The sequence below is a fragment of the Corvus cornix genome, chromosome 8, assembly GCF_000738735.6.
Source record: "Corvus cornix cornix isolate S_Up_H32 chromosome 8, ASM73873v5, whole genome shotgun sequence".
NCBI classification, from domain to species: domain Eukaryota; kingdom Metazoa; phylum Chordata; class Aves; order Passeriformes; family Corvidae; genus Corvus; species Corvus cornix.
Window position 1 is genome coordinate 9,828,713 of NC_046338.1, and position 14,537 is coordinate 9,843,249.

General features: G+C 59.4%; 2 protein-coding genes across 3 annotated transcripts; one reads left to right on the top strand and one right to left on the bottom strand.

Annotated features, from left to right (window-relative positions):
• Nucleotides 1–674: 674 nt before the first annotated feature.
• On the bottom strand, nt 675–8,106 carry PLK3 (polo like kinase 3). The gene is made up of 15 exons (XM_039556234.1): nt 7,588–8,106; nt 6,697–6,804; nt 6,494–6,610; nt 5,944–6,073; nt 5,770–5,857; nt 5,161–5,256; nt 4,299–4,494; nt 3,818–3,944; nt 3,311–3,420; nt 3,114–3,231; nt 2,926–3,009; nt 2,562–2,724; nt 2,327–2,456; nt 1,997–2,107; nt 675–1,705 (listed from the first exon to the last, which is right to left on the bottom strand). The coding sequence occupies exons 1-15, from the start codon at nt 8,089–8,091 to the stop codon at nt 1,511–1,513; spliced, it is 2,277 nt and encodes a 758-aa protein (XP_039412168.1). The 5' UTR covers nt 8,092–8,106; the 3' UTR covers nt 675–1,510.
• Nucleotides 6,811–13,443, top strand: LOC104695254 (leucine-rich repeat-containing protein 3B-like). 2 transcript variants are annotated; one of them, XM_010408927.4, is made up of 2 exons: nt 6,811–6,970; nt 11,513–13,443. In XM_010408927.4, exon 2 carries the CDS (start codon nt 11,611–11,613, stop codon nt 12,718–12,720), a length of 1,110 nt encoding a protein of 369 aa, XP_010407229.2. In that variant the 5' UTR covers nt 6,811–6,970; nt 11,513–11,610; the 3' UTR covers nt 12,721–13,443. The 2 variants fall into 2 exon arrangements, with proteins under 2 accessions (XP_010407229.2, XP_039412169.1); XM_039556235.1 differs by lacking the exon at nt 6,811–6,970 and adding an exon at nt 11,193–11,231.
• Nucleotides 13,444–14,537: the final 1,094 nt, after the last annotated feature.

The window sequence follows — 14,537 nt, forward strand, 5'->3', positions numbered from 1 at the left end:
GTCTTACCTGGAGTCTTGGGCCAGGGTGTGTGCAGGGAGCAAGATATGGATGCTCACTCCAGCTTCAGCTCACACCCACGCTGCAGTTCCCACTACTATGGCTTGCAAAAAGACCCAAGTGGCAGCAAAACACAACAACAGGCTGGATTTCCCTGGAACTGCCCAAGGCTGTTGGAGCAGCCCAGGCTGCTTCTCACAGCACAAGCTGCTCCCAGGCAGATTGATTACACAGATCACCTTCAAAGCAATCTTACACAGAGCTCTTTCCTGGCTTCATGCCCAGCTCATATCCCATCACAGAAGATGTCAGTGCAAGGACCCAGGCAACCCCTCCATCACCTGGGTCATAGCTCCTGCCTCCTGCAGCTCAGGAGAGCAGCTGGGTTGGGTCCAAGTGCAGAAAGGAATGGGAATGAGTTTGGCAGCAACAAGAAGTTGAGGCAGCTCCAGGGCTCCACACTCATGAGCAAGAGCTAACTCTGCCCTTAGTGCCAGTCCCATGAAACCAGTGCAGGTAGCACCTGGGCTCCTCACACCCATCCTGCCTCCCTGCCTTTGTCCCACAGCAACAATCAGTGGCAAGAAGGGTCATCCCTGGTAGGCAGAAGCAGCTCTGGAGCAAGAAAGAGGCTGAAGCCCTTTTGTGACTCCAGCTTCAAACAAGGCAGACACAGTTTGCCCTTACACAAATAAGTTTTTATTGAGGCGAGTCAGGGAGAGGGGAACTGCACGTGGACAGACCAACAGGAAAATAAATAATTCCATATAAATAAGATACATAAATAGTCCCACATGGCAGAGACTGCCTTGAAATAAGAAACAACCCTGGGTCCCAACAAAATGAGGGCTTCTCCAGGCAAGTCCTCAGGTCCCATCCCCCATCCTTTATCAAACCTCAGGTTGTACCAGACAATTCACAATTTGGGAAGAGACAGGGCACAGATGGGCCCAGCACAGCCCCCTCCTTAGTGTAGCAGTTGTGGAATGGCACCCACCAGCCCACGGAGCCCCTGGCAGGGCAGGCAGGACCCTTCATCCCTGGGGAAGGGGTTCTTCCTACCCTACAGCACCCAAAGTTTGAGATCAAGGCTGTGGCAGCTGTCTCCAGGCCATGCAGAGGGTCTATGCAACTGATGCATCAACCAGGACAGGGGAGCCTGAGCCCCCATCACAGGCAGTTGCCAGCCCCAAACAAGACCCAGCCAGCCCCAAACCTGGCTGCAGGACACTCACCCACCACCACCCTGTAACACCCCAGTCCATTCCATCAAGACCAGCACCACTAGAGCAGGAGCTGCCAGTGGGAAGACAGCGATTGCCCAGAGCCAGGGAGCAGCAAGGATATCCAGACCTGCTGCTGTAACCACATCCACATGTCTTAGTCCAGAATCCAGCTGAGCACCAGGATACAGGGTGCCCAGGGGCTAGCCAGCACCACATCATACCTCCCATCCCATGGGAGGGCGGTGGGAAACCTCTGTGTCCAGACAGGGTCCCCCAAGGTCCCAGGCTAGGCCTCAGCCCATTCTTGGAGAAGCTTGAGGATGTATCTGAGGCGGTGGTGGAGCTCAGGAGAGCAGCCCAGCTCCTGGATGCTGCACAGCTTGTAAGTGTAGGAGTTGCGCTCCCGGTTGATGTAGGTGACAAGGCAGGAGTGGTCAGGCTTGCTAATGATCACCTTGGTGTGGTCATTGTAGAAATTCACCTAGGAGACAGGTTGGGCTTGGTTTAACCCCATGCTTCCCACAGCATGTTGGGAGCCAGGATAGAGCCACATTTCCTGCCTCAACCCATTCCTCCTCCCCAACCTGCCCAGGAGCATCCCCCTGCCCATGCCCCACGGCAGGAATGAGCCAGCCCTAGCACAGGGGCAGACAGAAGCATCCAACCGAAGCCCCCCATGGGCTGGGGAAGACATGATTCAAAACAGACCAGAAGACCCCCCCCCCCCATCATTCATAAAGATCTGGGCATCTCCACTGTGCCCCACACATACCTGGAGGGTCCCATTGCTGAAGAGCATGAGCAAGGCTTGGTCAGTCTTCACCCACTGCAGGAGGAGCAGGGCTGGCTGCCCGAGGTCATCTATGCTGGGCAGGTCACCTCCCTTTGAGAGAAGGGTCTGCATAAGCCACTGGTCCCACACACAGGAGCACTGCCACCAGCACACACAACACCAAAGCTGGGCACCCCCTCAGTGGGGTCCCCACTCCCAGGGAACAACTCAGTGTCCACCCGGCCACAGCCTGCAAGCAGGGAGTCCAACCAGCCCAAGTGGTGTGGTCAAGCCATGACCCAATGTCCAGCCCTGGGCCCCAGCACTCACCTTCATGAGATGCTGCTCCATGTAGGACGCAAAGTAGCGCAAGACACTCATCTGTCCCTGTAGCTGCTCAGGGATGGCGGCCACAGAGAACACCAGGTGTTTGCTGTTGGTCGGGTTGTAATGTACAGTCCTGGACGGAGCACAGCATGAGTTTTAGGGATGCCCACCCTGGCACAGACTCCCCACTCAAGGGGCTTCCCCAGAGACAGAGATCAGCCCCATTCCCACTGCTCACCTGTGGTTGGGGGAAAGTGTCATGTGCGTGCCGTTGTTGAAGAGCACTCCGATGCTGTGGTTGGAGAGCTGGTAGCCAAAGCCGTACTTGTTGGAATAATCCACCCACTTGCTCACCCACACAAAGTGCTCGTGGCGGGCCAGGGAAGCTGGGTTTTTCTCCGCTGTTGGAGAAGAGAGGAGGTGAGCAGAGCAGCCAGCCAGCCCCTGTCCCTCTCACCTCCCCAGGGGGAGCAGATCCCTACAGCAGGCTCTGGCACCATTTAGGGTGCTGTTTGTACCCCAAATAGCAGCCATGCCTTCATCCCACAAGGAAGGGGATGCACAGCACCCTATCCCACCCCAGAGCAGTCCAACCAGTTTACCTGGAGGCATGGAGGAGAGGCAGGTCCGCAGGAGCCGGACAGCTGACTCGATGATGGCAGAGGCGCTGATGCAATCTTCAAAGGCTGCGGGCAGAAGATCACAGGCTGAGTCAGCTGGCCCCGCTATCAGCCCAGGCACGACAGGAAGCTTGGGGCAGGCTGGGGTGGCTGGGGCAGGTATTGCTCACCTTCACAGCTGCTGGCCATCGTTCCCCGGATGGAGGGAGACGCAGACTTGTGAGACGTCTCCTCCACCACCGTCTCCACAGGGCTGGAGCTGGCACTGCGGCATGATACAGGAGTGGCCTGCGGAGAGAGCTGGCTTTACCACAGTCCTGCCTGCTCCCCCAAAAAAAGGTGTGCATGGCCTCAGAGATGTTCTCACCTCATTCCCTTCCACAGTTTTATAGCTCATCTGCCGACAGATTGAGGTCTTCATCAGCCCAGTAACCAGCTTGGAGATGTCATCCCTGTCCTCTGAAGAGCCCTTCTTGGCTGAGGAGAGAGCAAGAGATGAGCATGCTGCTGAGCACAGAGGTTGGGGACATCCAGGCCATCCCTCCCAGTAGCTCAGCTCTCCCTTATCTATTCCCATGCCCACGGAGGCAAGGAGGGAGTTAGATAGCTGCCTCCCACTTTCACTTCCCAGTTCTCATGCAACACAGGGCTTCCAGGAGGAACTGCCCCATGAGTTGCAGCACAGCATCCGCTCTCCAGGCACACACCCATGCCAGGCCACCAGCACAAGAAGGGCAGGGGCACACCCAGCCTGTGCCATCCCTAGGCAAGGGGTCCAGAGAGATGCATCAGGAGGTCTCTCTGCAGAAGACACGATCCACTTCTCCCTGAAGAAAGGGTCACCCAGAGGCTCCTTGGCAAGGCACAGACTCACCCTTAGATTTTTTCTTCCCGAAGAGTGTCTTGGTGACTTTAGCAAACAGAGTCTTTGCAGGATTTGGGGGACTCAGCTCTGGAGCCATCACACAGCTGCTGGGAGGGAGCTTCTCAGGCGTGTAGCCCTGCAGAGAGGTCAAGGGAGAGGTTTGGTTTCCATAGGCCACATGCTCCAGGCAGAGCAGCTGCTCTGGGCTGACCGCAGTCATTCACATCCCTCCTGACAGCCAGCTTGTGTTTCCGTCAAGCCTAAGAGCCATGACTGGCATTAGTACAGGAAACAACCCCTTGCTATAGCAACAAGGCAGCAGAAGCACACCAGATCCCTCAGTTCCTCTGGCTGGCATTTGGGCAGGACAGCAGCTGCTCCCTTTGAAGGACTGAGACTTAGGACAGGACAAGAACAGCACCTTGCACAGCCCAAAAAGCCTCATCCCACTTGGAGAAGGGTCCCTTGACCCAGGCCCCCACCCACTCACCTTGAAGAACTCATGGTCCAAAATCTCCTCGAGGGTGAAGCGGTCCTGGGGGTTACGCCTGAGGATACCAGCAATGAGGTGCTTGGCGGGCAGGGAGAGGAAAACTGGGAGGGTGTATTCCACCTGCTTGATACACCTGTAGGTTTCCTTGAGGTCAGAGGTCTCAAAGGGAGGGTTCCCACACAGCAGGGTGTACCTGGGAGGGGACATGCATTCCACTGTCAGATCCCCACCAGGTTTGTGACTCAGCAGTACTTAAGGCAAGGAAGTTATTGGCATTTGGCCGGCCACACCTGGCTGAGAGCACCACTTCCAGCCCAGACAGCCATGCTCACATCCGGCCACGCTTCCTCCTAGCAACTGTTTAGAGCAACAGGCAAGGAGCATTGAGGAAGGACAAAGAGCTGGCAGGCAAAGGCTCCCGCTGCTCCCACCCTCGTGGCCACCAGGGTGGAAAATGGAGCAGGAAGCTTGCAGCCAGCGGCCAGGCAAGGGGTTGGATGTGCCGAAATAGCGATTGCTCCCTGAGCAAACAGCACGGCAGCCACAGAGATTTTCCATTGTTTATCAGGTTCACAGTGTGGTCAAGCCTGCTTTGAACTGGAGCATGAGCATACCTGCCCCGTGCAGGTCTTGCTTGCACAGTCCCCACAGCATCCCAGGATGGCTACACGCAGCACCTGCTCCAAACTGGGGCTGAGCAGGATCCAGCCACTCACTCCCCTTCCCCTGCCCCTCAGCAACCACTGCAGAGCCACGAGGCAAAGCACAAGAAAACTTCCTCATTGGGCTGCCCACAGAGCAGCTGCCCCCCACCCCAGGCAGGGTGCCTGGACCCCTCCCCACACATGCACAGACTTACATGACACAACCCAGAGACCACACATCCGACTCTGGCCCATGACCCTGTCTCAGCAGCACTTCTGGGGCCAGGTAGTTGGGGGTCCCACATATTGTCCTGTGGGACAGAGCACCAGATCAGAGCATGCTCTACATCCCCTCATAGAGGGCCTCCCCCTGCTCCAAGCTTACAGCCTTGTTCTCCCCACTCCCTCTTGCTCTTTGTGGCCCAAAGCCCCCCTCCATCTACAAGGATACAGGCTCCCTCCTCTCCAGCTTACAGGGGTCAGGAGCAGCTGCTCTTGGGGAGCTGCTGGGAAGAGCCTGTCCCAGAGCTGAGGAGGAACAGAGCCTTTGTGTCCCAGCCTGTGCAGCCGGCACGGCAGCCGGGCAGGCACAATAGCAATAGTCAACACATTGTTCTCCCCGACGGCTGCAAGCTCACTCCTGGAGGAGCCACAAAGCCCCCAGCCCCCTCGCCTTGCCTGCAGCTGGAGGGGGAATCGCTCCCTCACCCCAGGAAGGGGCCCTAAGGCTTCCTTTCCCAAGACCGGGAGGGACCCCTTGCCCCTCTGCTCTCCTGGGAAGCCACAGGAGGAAGAAGAGTGAAACCCTGGAACAGGACACGTACTTTTTCTTCTGGTCAGAGACATCCTGGCAAGCAGCCAGCCCAAAGTCCCCCACCTTCAGCTCCATGTTTTCATTGATGAAGAAGTTGCCTGCAAGTCAAGGGTGATGTGTCACCACAAGTCCCTTGGGAACAGCTGCTCCCCACACAACACCATGTGCCAACCACAGCACTCACCAAGCTTGAGGTCTCTGTGCAGGATGCCCTTGAGGTGAAGGTATTTCAAGCCTGAGATGATCTGTTTGAGGTAATAGCGCACTTCGGGCTCCAGCAGAGTATGACGGGCCTTCCAGATGTGGGCCAGGGACTGCAAAGGGAGAGAAGGCAGCTTGTGATCGCAGGCAGGGAGAACAGGCAGCCCTGCTGACTAGGCATAGGCTAGGCAGGGTCAAAGCCAGTTCTTCCAGAAGTTGCACATTCACAAATAATCCTTCCTTCACAGCCATGACCTCAGCAGACTCCCCACACGAGGTTGTGGCTGCTCAGCAGAGCCATGGGAACCACTGGCTTTATGGTGGCCCCACCGTGAGCAGGCAGTCCGAGAAACATGGACAGCTGATGGAGTGCCCAGTGCTGTGCAAAACCACACAGCTTATGGTGAGCTCAGAGGGTGTGACAGCTGACAGCTCAGGAGAAGGGGAGTGCTGACAAAACACCTGGGTAAGGCCTACTCCAACCAGCTATGGCTGTTTAGATGCTTTGCCAAGGAGGGCACAGCAGCACTGACCTTCCTACTGCAGTGCTCCAGGAAGATGTAGATGCTCTCTGAGTCCTCAAAGTAGTGGGAGAACTTGACAATGTGCTTATGATGCAAGTCCCGATGTAGCTCAATCTCATTGGTGATCTGAAAGAGAGCAGCAGTGTCAGGTGAGCACAGGGCCCCTGCTTCCCCCCACCAGCCCAGCACCCCACCAGCCCCATGGCACCCACCTTCTCCCGCTGGTGGGGTTTGGCCACCCGGCTGTGAGGAATGACCTTCACGGCATAGGTTTTGTTGCTGGAGAGGTCTGTCATTTCATAGCATCGTGCAAACCCACCCTGCAAGGGAAGAGGTGGTTACGGATGGGTGAGAGACAGCTCCTTATCCCTGCCTGCTTACAAACCTCCTCCTCCTCCCTTCCCTGGCAGCAGAGCCCAGCAAGCGTCACACGTTCCCTCCTGCTGCGTCGCCCACTAAGATCTGAACTATGATGCTCTCAACCAGGTATTTTCTTCACATTTCTTGTAAAACCTCCAGGGCATTTTTCATTCCTCTGTGGCCGGACTTTGGATCTTTCCACATGATAGATCAACCTGGAAAGTCCTGCGCAGAGCAGGAAGCCCGGGGACCGGAGGCCATCGAAAGGCAGCCCCATGGAGACAGGTTTTCCTGCCGTGATGTCACCCTCCAATCTGCACACTCAGCCGCCGAGCCCGCTCGGGCCGGGCTGGGAACCGGCACCCTCCTCCTACACACGCTGCTGTCAGCCGGAGGAAAGTTGCGTGCGGCGGAGCGGCGCGGGCCGGCACCCCTGGGAACCGGGCACCCACCGGCCCACGCACACCCCGCGGGGCGCCCCGAAACCGATGCGGCTCCGATAGCCGCCGAGGCACGCAGCCAGCCCGGGGTGATTCACTGCTTCCAGCACGGCTGCGGGCCCGCCGGGAGAGGCGGGGAGGGTGGGGGCGGCGGGTGAGGGGCTGCATCCAGCCCCGGGCCGCCCAGAATGGGGGGGTCGAGCAGGCTCGCAGCCCCCGCCTCTCCTCTCGCCCACACCAGCTCACCCCGGCGCAGCCGGCGCCCTCCGCGGCAGCCCAGCCCCCTTCCCCCATTCCCGGTACCTTTCCCAGCAGGCGGCCCTTGCAGTAGGAGCGGCCGGAGATCGGGTCGGTGATGATGCGGGTGGTCTCGGCCGCGCGGGGCGGCGGCGCCGGGGCGGGCGCGGGCCGCGCGGGGAGGGAGGCGGCGGCGAAAGGGGGGAAGAGGCCGGCGGGACTCCATGGCGGGCGCGGGAGGATGAGGAGGCTCCCGGGCCGGGGCTCCGCCGCGCCCCGCGCACGTGGCCCCGCCGGCGCGCGCCGCCGCTGCCGCCCCGGGAATCCCGCCGCCTTTATCAGGGGCCGCGATGACGTCACCCGAGAAGCCCCGCCTCCCGGGCGGCCCCCGCCGCCCTTAAAGGGGCCGCAGCACGGGGAAGGGGTTCCAGGAATGCCGTGGTGCCCCGTTGCCGGCTGTGACACCGGCGGGGAAGCCCAGCCAGGGTCTCGCTGCCTCCACCGCACAGGGGCCCTCCCATGCACACACAGTGACAGCCCCCCAGCACAGGGTCCCCCCAATAGATGCATCCCCCTCCTACAGGCATAGACACCGACAACCTCCCCTTGACTCAGGGTTCCCCTACGGTCACACCGAGATCCCACAAACATGCAGAGCTCCCTCCCCTGCCTCCCAGGACACACAGAGCCCCTTCCCCATGCACAACTGTAAATGCACACACACAACACCTGCTCACAGGGTGTATCCCCTCACAGCTGTTACCAGCGTGTGTCAACCTCCCTCCCATGGAAAGGTTGTGGCCCAAAGAGGGATTTCAAAGCCCCTGTGGGCCTTGACCTGCCCTCCCTTGTGACAAGGATGTAGGCAGACACTCCCCAAGAGCCTTTCACTCTGTGCCAGGGCCCAAGCAAAGAGGGTCACAGCCCACCCCAGCTAGGGCGCTGGGCACACAAGGAACAGCAGGAGATGCAGGGGTGATGGGATTCACCATCCTTGCCCCTCGGTGCCTGGGCACCCCATCCTGGGAGCTCTGGTGCTGCGGGGTGGCCAGGCTGTGCCGGGTGTGCAGTGGTGGCCGGGCAAGGCGCCATAGCGGTGCTGCTCTCTAATGGCCGTGACGAGAACACGCCTCGCTGCCACCCGAAACGGGTCATGGAAGGATGCTTGGCATCTCTCCCTCCCCGCGGGCCTGGGAGCTGGCAGAGGTGGCTGCAAACCCACAGCTCCCACGGGTCTGAAGCAGCACTGTTGCAAGAGCCCCTCAAGAGCAGATCCCGGTGCCCTTCCCTTGCTCCCACCACACACAGGGTGGCTGTTTGACCATCCCTTGCTCTGTGCCTCAGTTTCCCCCCACGGCACCTCAGGGCTCTCGCCACTGATGCTCACTGTGCTCCTGAATACGCTGAAGGTTTTGCATGAGCACCTCTGGCAAACAGTCCCGTTCTTCCCAGCACAACCCCTTTCACCCAGGGTACTGGAGATGAATTAACTCCCTATTTTTTTTTCTGCAGAAAAACAGAGAAAACCCGCCTGAAGAGAAACAGGAAACGATACAGATCTGTCTGGTTTTTCTCTTGGGTTTCCAGCTTTTGTAGGGGAAGCGCACACAAATCCACTGCCCATCAGCAACCATGGCCCAGGAGCAGGCTGGGATGCTGCTGCCCTTGGGGGAGGCTGCCTGCTTCCATCACGGCCCCGGGGCTCCCTGGGGCACTGGTGGCATCACAGGTTTTCCGATGGAGGCCCCAGCTCGGGGCTGCCGGAGCTGAGTCAGCGTCAGCAGGCAATGTGTGGGTGGAGGCACCCAGGAGTGCAGGGAGGCCCCGGGGGACCTGTCTGGGGATGATGTGACAGACAGGGGCTGTCCCGGGATTCCCCGCAGAGGCACAGGGGGAACCTGTGGGGACTGGGAGCTGCCATCTCTGCTCCTACTCCCCACTGCCTCTGGGTGAGGTCTTGGGCAAGGGGCATGGATGGACCCCACAGCCCTTGTCCTGCCGTGGCTGAGGCACCTCCTCTCCAAGAGGGATGCAGCCTGGGAGCAGCCCGCTGCCACCTGCAGCTAGGGTCCCCTGTGATGCAGAGCATCTCAGTCACAGGTTTTTCCCATCACTGATCTGGGGCAGTGGGAGGAACTGTGGTTTAAGATCACCAGCCTGTTGGGCCTGGGGAAGGGGAGGTTCTGGGGTGAACTCCTGACTGCTTGCAGCTATTTAGGTGTAGTTACAGGAAAAGGGAGCCAGGCTCTTTGGGGAGGTGTACAGCTAAATCAGGACAGGCACCCAATGCAAGCTGCATCAAGGGAAATTCCATCTACATATTAGGAAACCTTTTTCCCCTGTGCATGTGGTAAAATACCACAGGAGCCCAGCGAGGCTGTGGGATCTCTGTCCTCCATGATACTCAGCCCTGGCCTGGTCCCCCCACCCTCGCAGCATTCAGTGATGCTCAGCCACATCAGGAGCAGTGGAGCTGAACCCAGATGCCAGCTCACATCTGCATCAGAGCTGCCTTTCCAGGGCAGCTGCATGGCACTGCTGTGTGCCCTGCTGTGTGCCCTGCATGCAATGCCCGGGCTGCAAGAGCAACACCAGTGAAGCACTGGGGTGCAGACAAGCTCCCCAAGATTGGGGTGACAGTCCTGACCCCCCCCAGGAGTGGGGTTTTCCCATCCCTCAGCACAGCTCTGCAAGGCATGGGGTTGCAGCCACCAAGGAGGAGGATGGAGAGGGTGGTTGGTCCTTTGGGTGAGCTGGGGAAGAAGAACCAGCAACAGCAGAGGCCAAGGCACCCCAGGAATGGACAGGTTCCATGAGGCACCACAGCACTGCACATGGTCAGCCTAGGTCCCATCTTACCCACCTCCACCAGTACCAAAGCAAAGAGCTGTAGGTACAACTCCACTTGCCTCAGTTTACCCAATTCACCCTGCAGTGAGCACACATGCACTTTCAGGGTGTGGAAACAGAGCTCCCCTCTCCAGCACTGCTTTTCTGTGGGATATAGTGCTCGTGTCTGACTCTGTTCCTCCTTACTGGCCTGGGACTTATGTGGGATGGAAGGAATTCATAAGGGGTCCAGTGGTGGAGTGCGATGCTGGCCCTTTTTTGGTCCCCATCCAGCTGAATTATCCACTCTGCATCCTTTCCCCAGTGGAGCTGGCAGTTGCACTCAACCGTGCAGAGCCCTCTCCCCATCCCAGGAGAGAGACAAACTCAGCAGAGCCCAGCCCAGCCCCTCTCCAGGAGCTTGAGGGGGGCTGATGATGGAGTACGGAGGGGGCTGGAGGGACACATGGCTTCTGGCAGGGCAGAGCGGGTGGAGAGGGAGAAGTTGGGAAGGGACATTGTTTCTGGGGAATGGAGAGGGGAAGGATGATGAAAGGATGGGTGCTCTGGCTTATGGAGGAGGGGCAGAATAAGGGGGGACACCAAATTGATTGACTGCAGGGGAGCTGGGTCAAACGTAATTTGGGGGTGCCGCTGCACAGTGTGGCTGGAGGGTCCGTGGCTGGCGGGACCCCTGCGAGGGGACTGGGCACGGGGGGCTGAAGGGCGACCATGGGCCGGGCCGGGCCGGGGCGGACGGCGGCGGAGCCAGGGCGGGATGCGGCGGGGCCGCCCCGCGGCGAGGCGGAGCCGGCGGCCGCGCCCGGTGGGAGCGCGGCGGGACGCGGAGCGGCCCCGGAGGATGGGGCGAGCGGCGGCAGGTGAGGCCGGGCAGGGCACCGGGGGCACGGCCGTAGCTCCGGGGGTCGCTCGTTGCCCCCGGGCACCCGGCCGGAGCAGCGGGACGTCGCGGGAGAGGCCGCCCCGGGCTGGCGGGGGACGGTGGCACTGGGGGACGGCTCCGGGAGGACCTGCAGCCACCGGGTCCTTTCGTGGTGGGGAGGAAAAGTGGGGTTCACTTTCCCCCGCCGGGAAGGCTGGAGAAAGAGAAGGGGAGGGCAGGTCGTACAGGGAGTCACCGTTCCCTCTGCTCTCTCCGCAGGCGCTGGGCTGGGCACCGTGTCCCTCTGGGGTAGCCTCCTGCTCGCTGCCGGCCTTGCCCTCGACCCAGCACCGCCAATCTGCAACTGCTCAGAGCCCATGGACTACCAGGCTTTCCGGGAGGCTCCGCTCCCTGAGAGCTGCTGCCTCAACTTCACCAGCTCCAACATCACCCACCTGGACTGGGGTGCACTGGTGGGGGTGCAGGGGCTGCGGGAGCTCTACCTCTCGCACTGCAGCATCACGGCCATCAGCAATGCACAGGGAGTCCCTCCTGCCTTGGAAGTCTTACATTTAAGTCACAACCTGCTGGAAAGTCTCCCTGGAAGCTTTCTGGAAGATGCCCCTAATTTGAGGGTTCTTTATCTGGACAGCAACCAGCTCCAGGAGCTACCCAAGTCCTTCCTGAAAGCATCTTCCCAGGTCCAGGAGGTCTACCTGGGCTTCAATGCCCTCACCTTCCTTCCTGCCAGCCTCCTGAAGCCATCTCTGCTCCAGCTTCAGCTCTCCAACAACAGCTGGGACTGCAGCTGCGCTTTGCTCACCAACCTGGAGGGTTGGTCCAGCCAGGCTGCTGAGGTTATCTGCCACACACCAGAGCACTACCACGGTGTGGGTCTCCAGAGCATCCCCCGGGATGAGCTGTGTCGCTCACACAGTCTCACCGCTCTCTTCATCTGCCTGCCCCCTCTCCTCATCCTCACCACCATCACTTGGTGCTTCTGCCGGCAGAAGAAAAAGACAAACTACAGCCTGCAGAGCAGGTCCCAGAGCCACCGGGCCATGGCAGAGAGGAGCAGCGTTCCAGTGTCTGCAGAGCCTCACCACTACATCCCCTATGAGCTGCCTGCCGCTCCCTCCAGGACTGAGAAGAAAGTGCTCCTGGGGAAACAGGTTGTGCTCCAGCCCTTCGTGGATCCACTGGAGAGTAGCAGAGACCTCTATGAGGAGGTGGAGATACAGGTGGGATCCCCCAGCAGTTCCCAGGTGCCATCCCATGAAGGGCAGCTGGGCACCCCAGCACCAAGGGCAGAGGAGCTGGGCAGTGAGCCAGAGGTGGACACTGTCAGCGTGAGTGAAGTCCTGAAGGACTCTGCTGACCGGGAGAAGATCTACATGAGTCAGTCAACCAGCTATTACAACCTGGTGCCTGGCATCGAGCTGGAGGACTCAGACAACCTGGAGTATGAGACCATTGACCTGCACTGATGCCAGGACCTGGGCTGTGTCTGGGACACACCAGCAGGATGGCAGGGGCTGGGCAGGAGTGAAAGCTGCGAGTGCAGGAGAGGCATGAGTTGTTCTGCCATGGCTTACAGTGGCTGTTTGCAAAGCTGCACCCCCAGATACCCATCCCTTCCCCTGTGCTCCCGTGTGAACCCCTCGCTTGCCATGTGCTGCAGCTGGGCAAGGGTGCAAGGATGCTTCAGACTCTGGGGACCCTGCCACAGGCTGGTGGTGCCTGAGGAAGGACATGGAGGGAAGGTGGTTTTGGGGATGAAGTGACGATGTTGTGTGCACCAGACCCACTGACCAGAGCTTCCTCTCTTGCTGGAACCAGCTGGTATCTGGCACAGGGGGGACCTGTGGGGACGGCTGCTCTCCAACCTGCAGAGAACAGGGTCTGGAGACATGAAACAGGGCTGGCCCTGCCTGTGTGGTCTGCAGGGGGTGTCACATTTGGATGAGGTGCCCTGGGCTTGTCAGGGGAAGCCTGTGGTGGCTCTGCCTGCTGCCCACCCCACACCCCACTGTGGCACAGGGACTTGAAACAGTCAATGCACATGAGCTGCTTCATGGAGTGTGCATGCACACTTGTGTGAGTGGGTGTGTGAAGTGCACACACATGCAGAGTGGCATCAGAAGGGCCCCTTGCAGCTAGCCCTGTAGGATCCAGCTCTCAGTAAGAAATAAATCATTTTACTTCTGGCAGTGCGACTCTATTCCTTTGTCTGTGCGGTTTGAGGTGGTGGGGAGCCAACCAGTAGGATGTGGAAGAGTGCAGGAATGGTGGACTTCACTCCTACCCCATCTATCTTCCCATGCCCTGGGTGATGGCCCAGTGCAGGTCTTGCCCAGCATCCCTGGAGTCACTCTGTCACCCTGGCAGAGCAGAGCTGGGCACTGGCTAAAGGTCAGCAGAGCCTTTGCCTTGGACCAGGATTTACAACTCGGGTGGGGAAGGTGTCAGCCTGCTGTAAATGCTGCAGTTCCTGAACAAAACAAGAATTCGTGGGACTCCTGGGAGCAGGGCAAAGGCTGGGGGTGCTGTAAATCACTGCCCAACACAGGCACCCCCAGAAAGTCTCACCCATGGTGCTCCAGCCCTTCTCTGGGGATGGGGGGGACCCTTAAGTCCTGCTCCCCCTGCCCAGGGGGACATTCTCCAGGCTGGAAGCTGCATTGGCCACCCTGTCTGCTCTGGAGCTGTCCTGGGCCTGGTGCCCAGGCAGGAAGGGAGGGAGCTGGGCAGGGCAGGACGCGGTGCTCTGGCCGGCAAAGGAAGTGGTGTTTCCTGCAGAGTGCAGTGTGGTTTCCAGCAGCCATGGTGGGACTGCTCAGTCCTAGCACTGCTCAGTCCCAGCCCCACCTGGGTTGGGGATGAGGATGGGTTGATTTCCCTTCATGTCTCCTGTCACTCATGAATGTTTCCCACAGGTTTATATCCAGCTGGAATTTTTCCTTCCCTGCACCCTCCTGGGCCCTGGGAAACTATCCCAGCCTTTAATATCCCTCCACCACCCTCTGCCAAGTACTACAGCCAGAGTATTTCAGTGTACCCTGGCTCATGCCATCCCCAAATCCCCACAGGGACACAGAAGGACCAGAAACTGCCACAGGGCAAAGACAGGACAGGCAGGGTTAGCAGCTGTCTTCAGGGGCTACAGCCCAGCCCATGGCTGCAGATTTTGAGTAGGGTAAACAACAGCTGCCATTTTTCACCTGTGCTCTAGAAATACCTTCAGCCCTTTCCTGGGTGCCCCCTCTGATCACATACCCCGGGGTCCCATTCCCAGGGCTGCTGG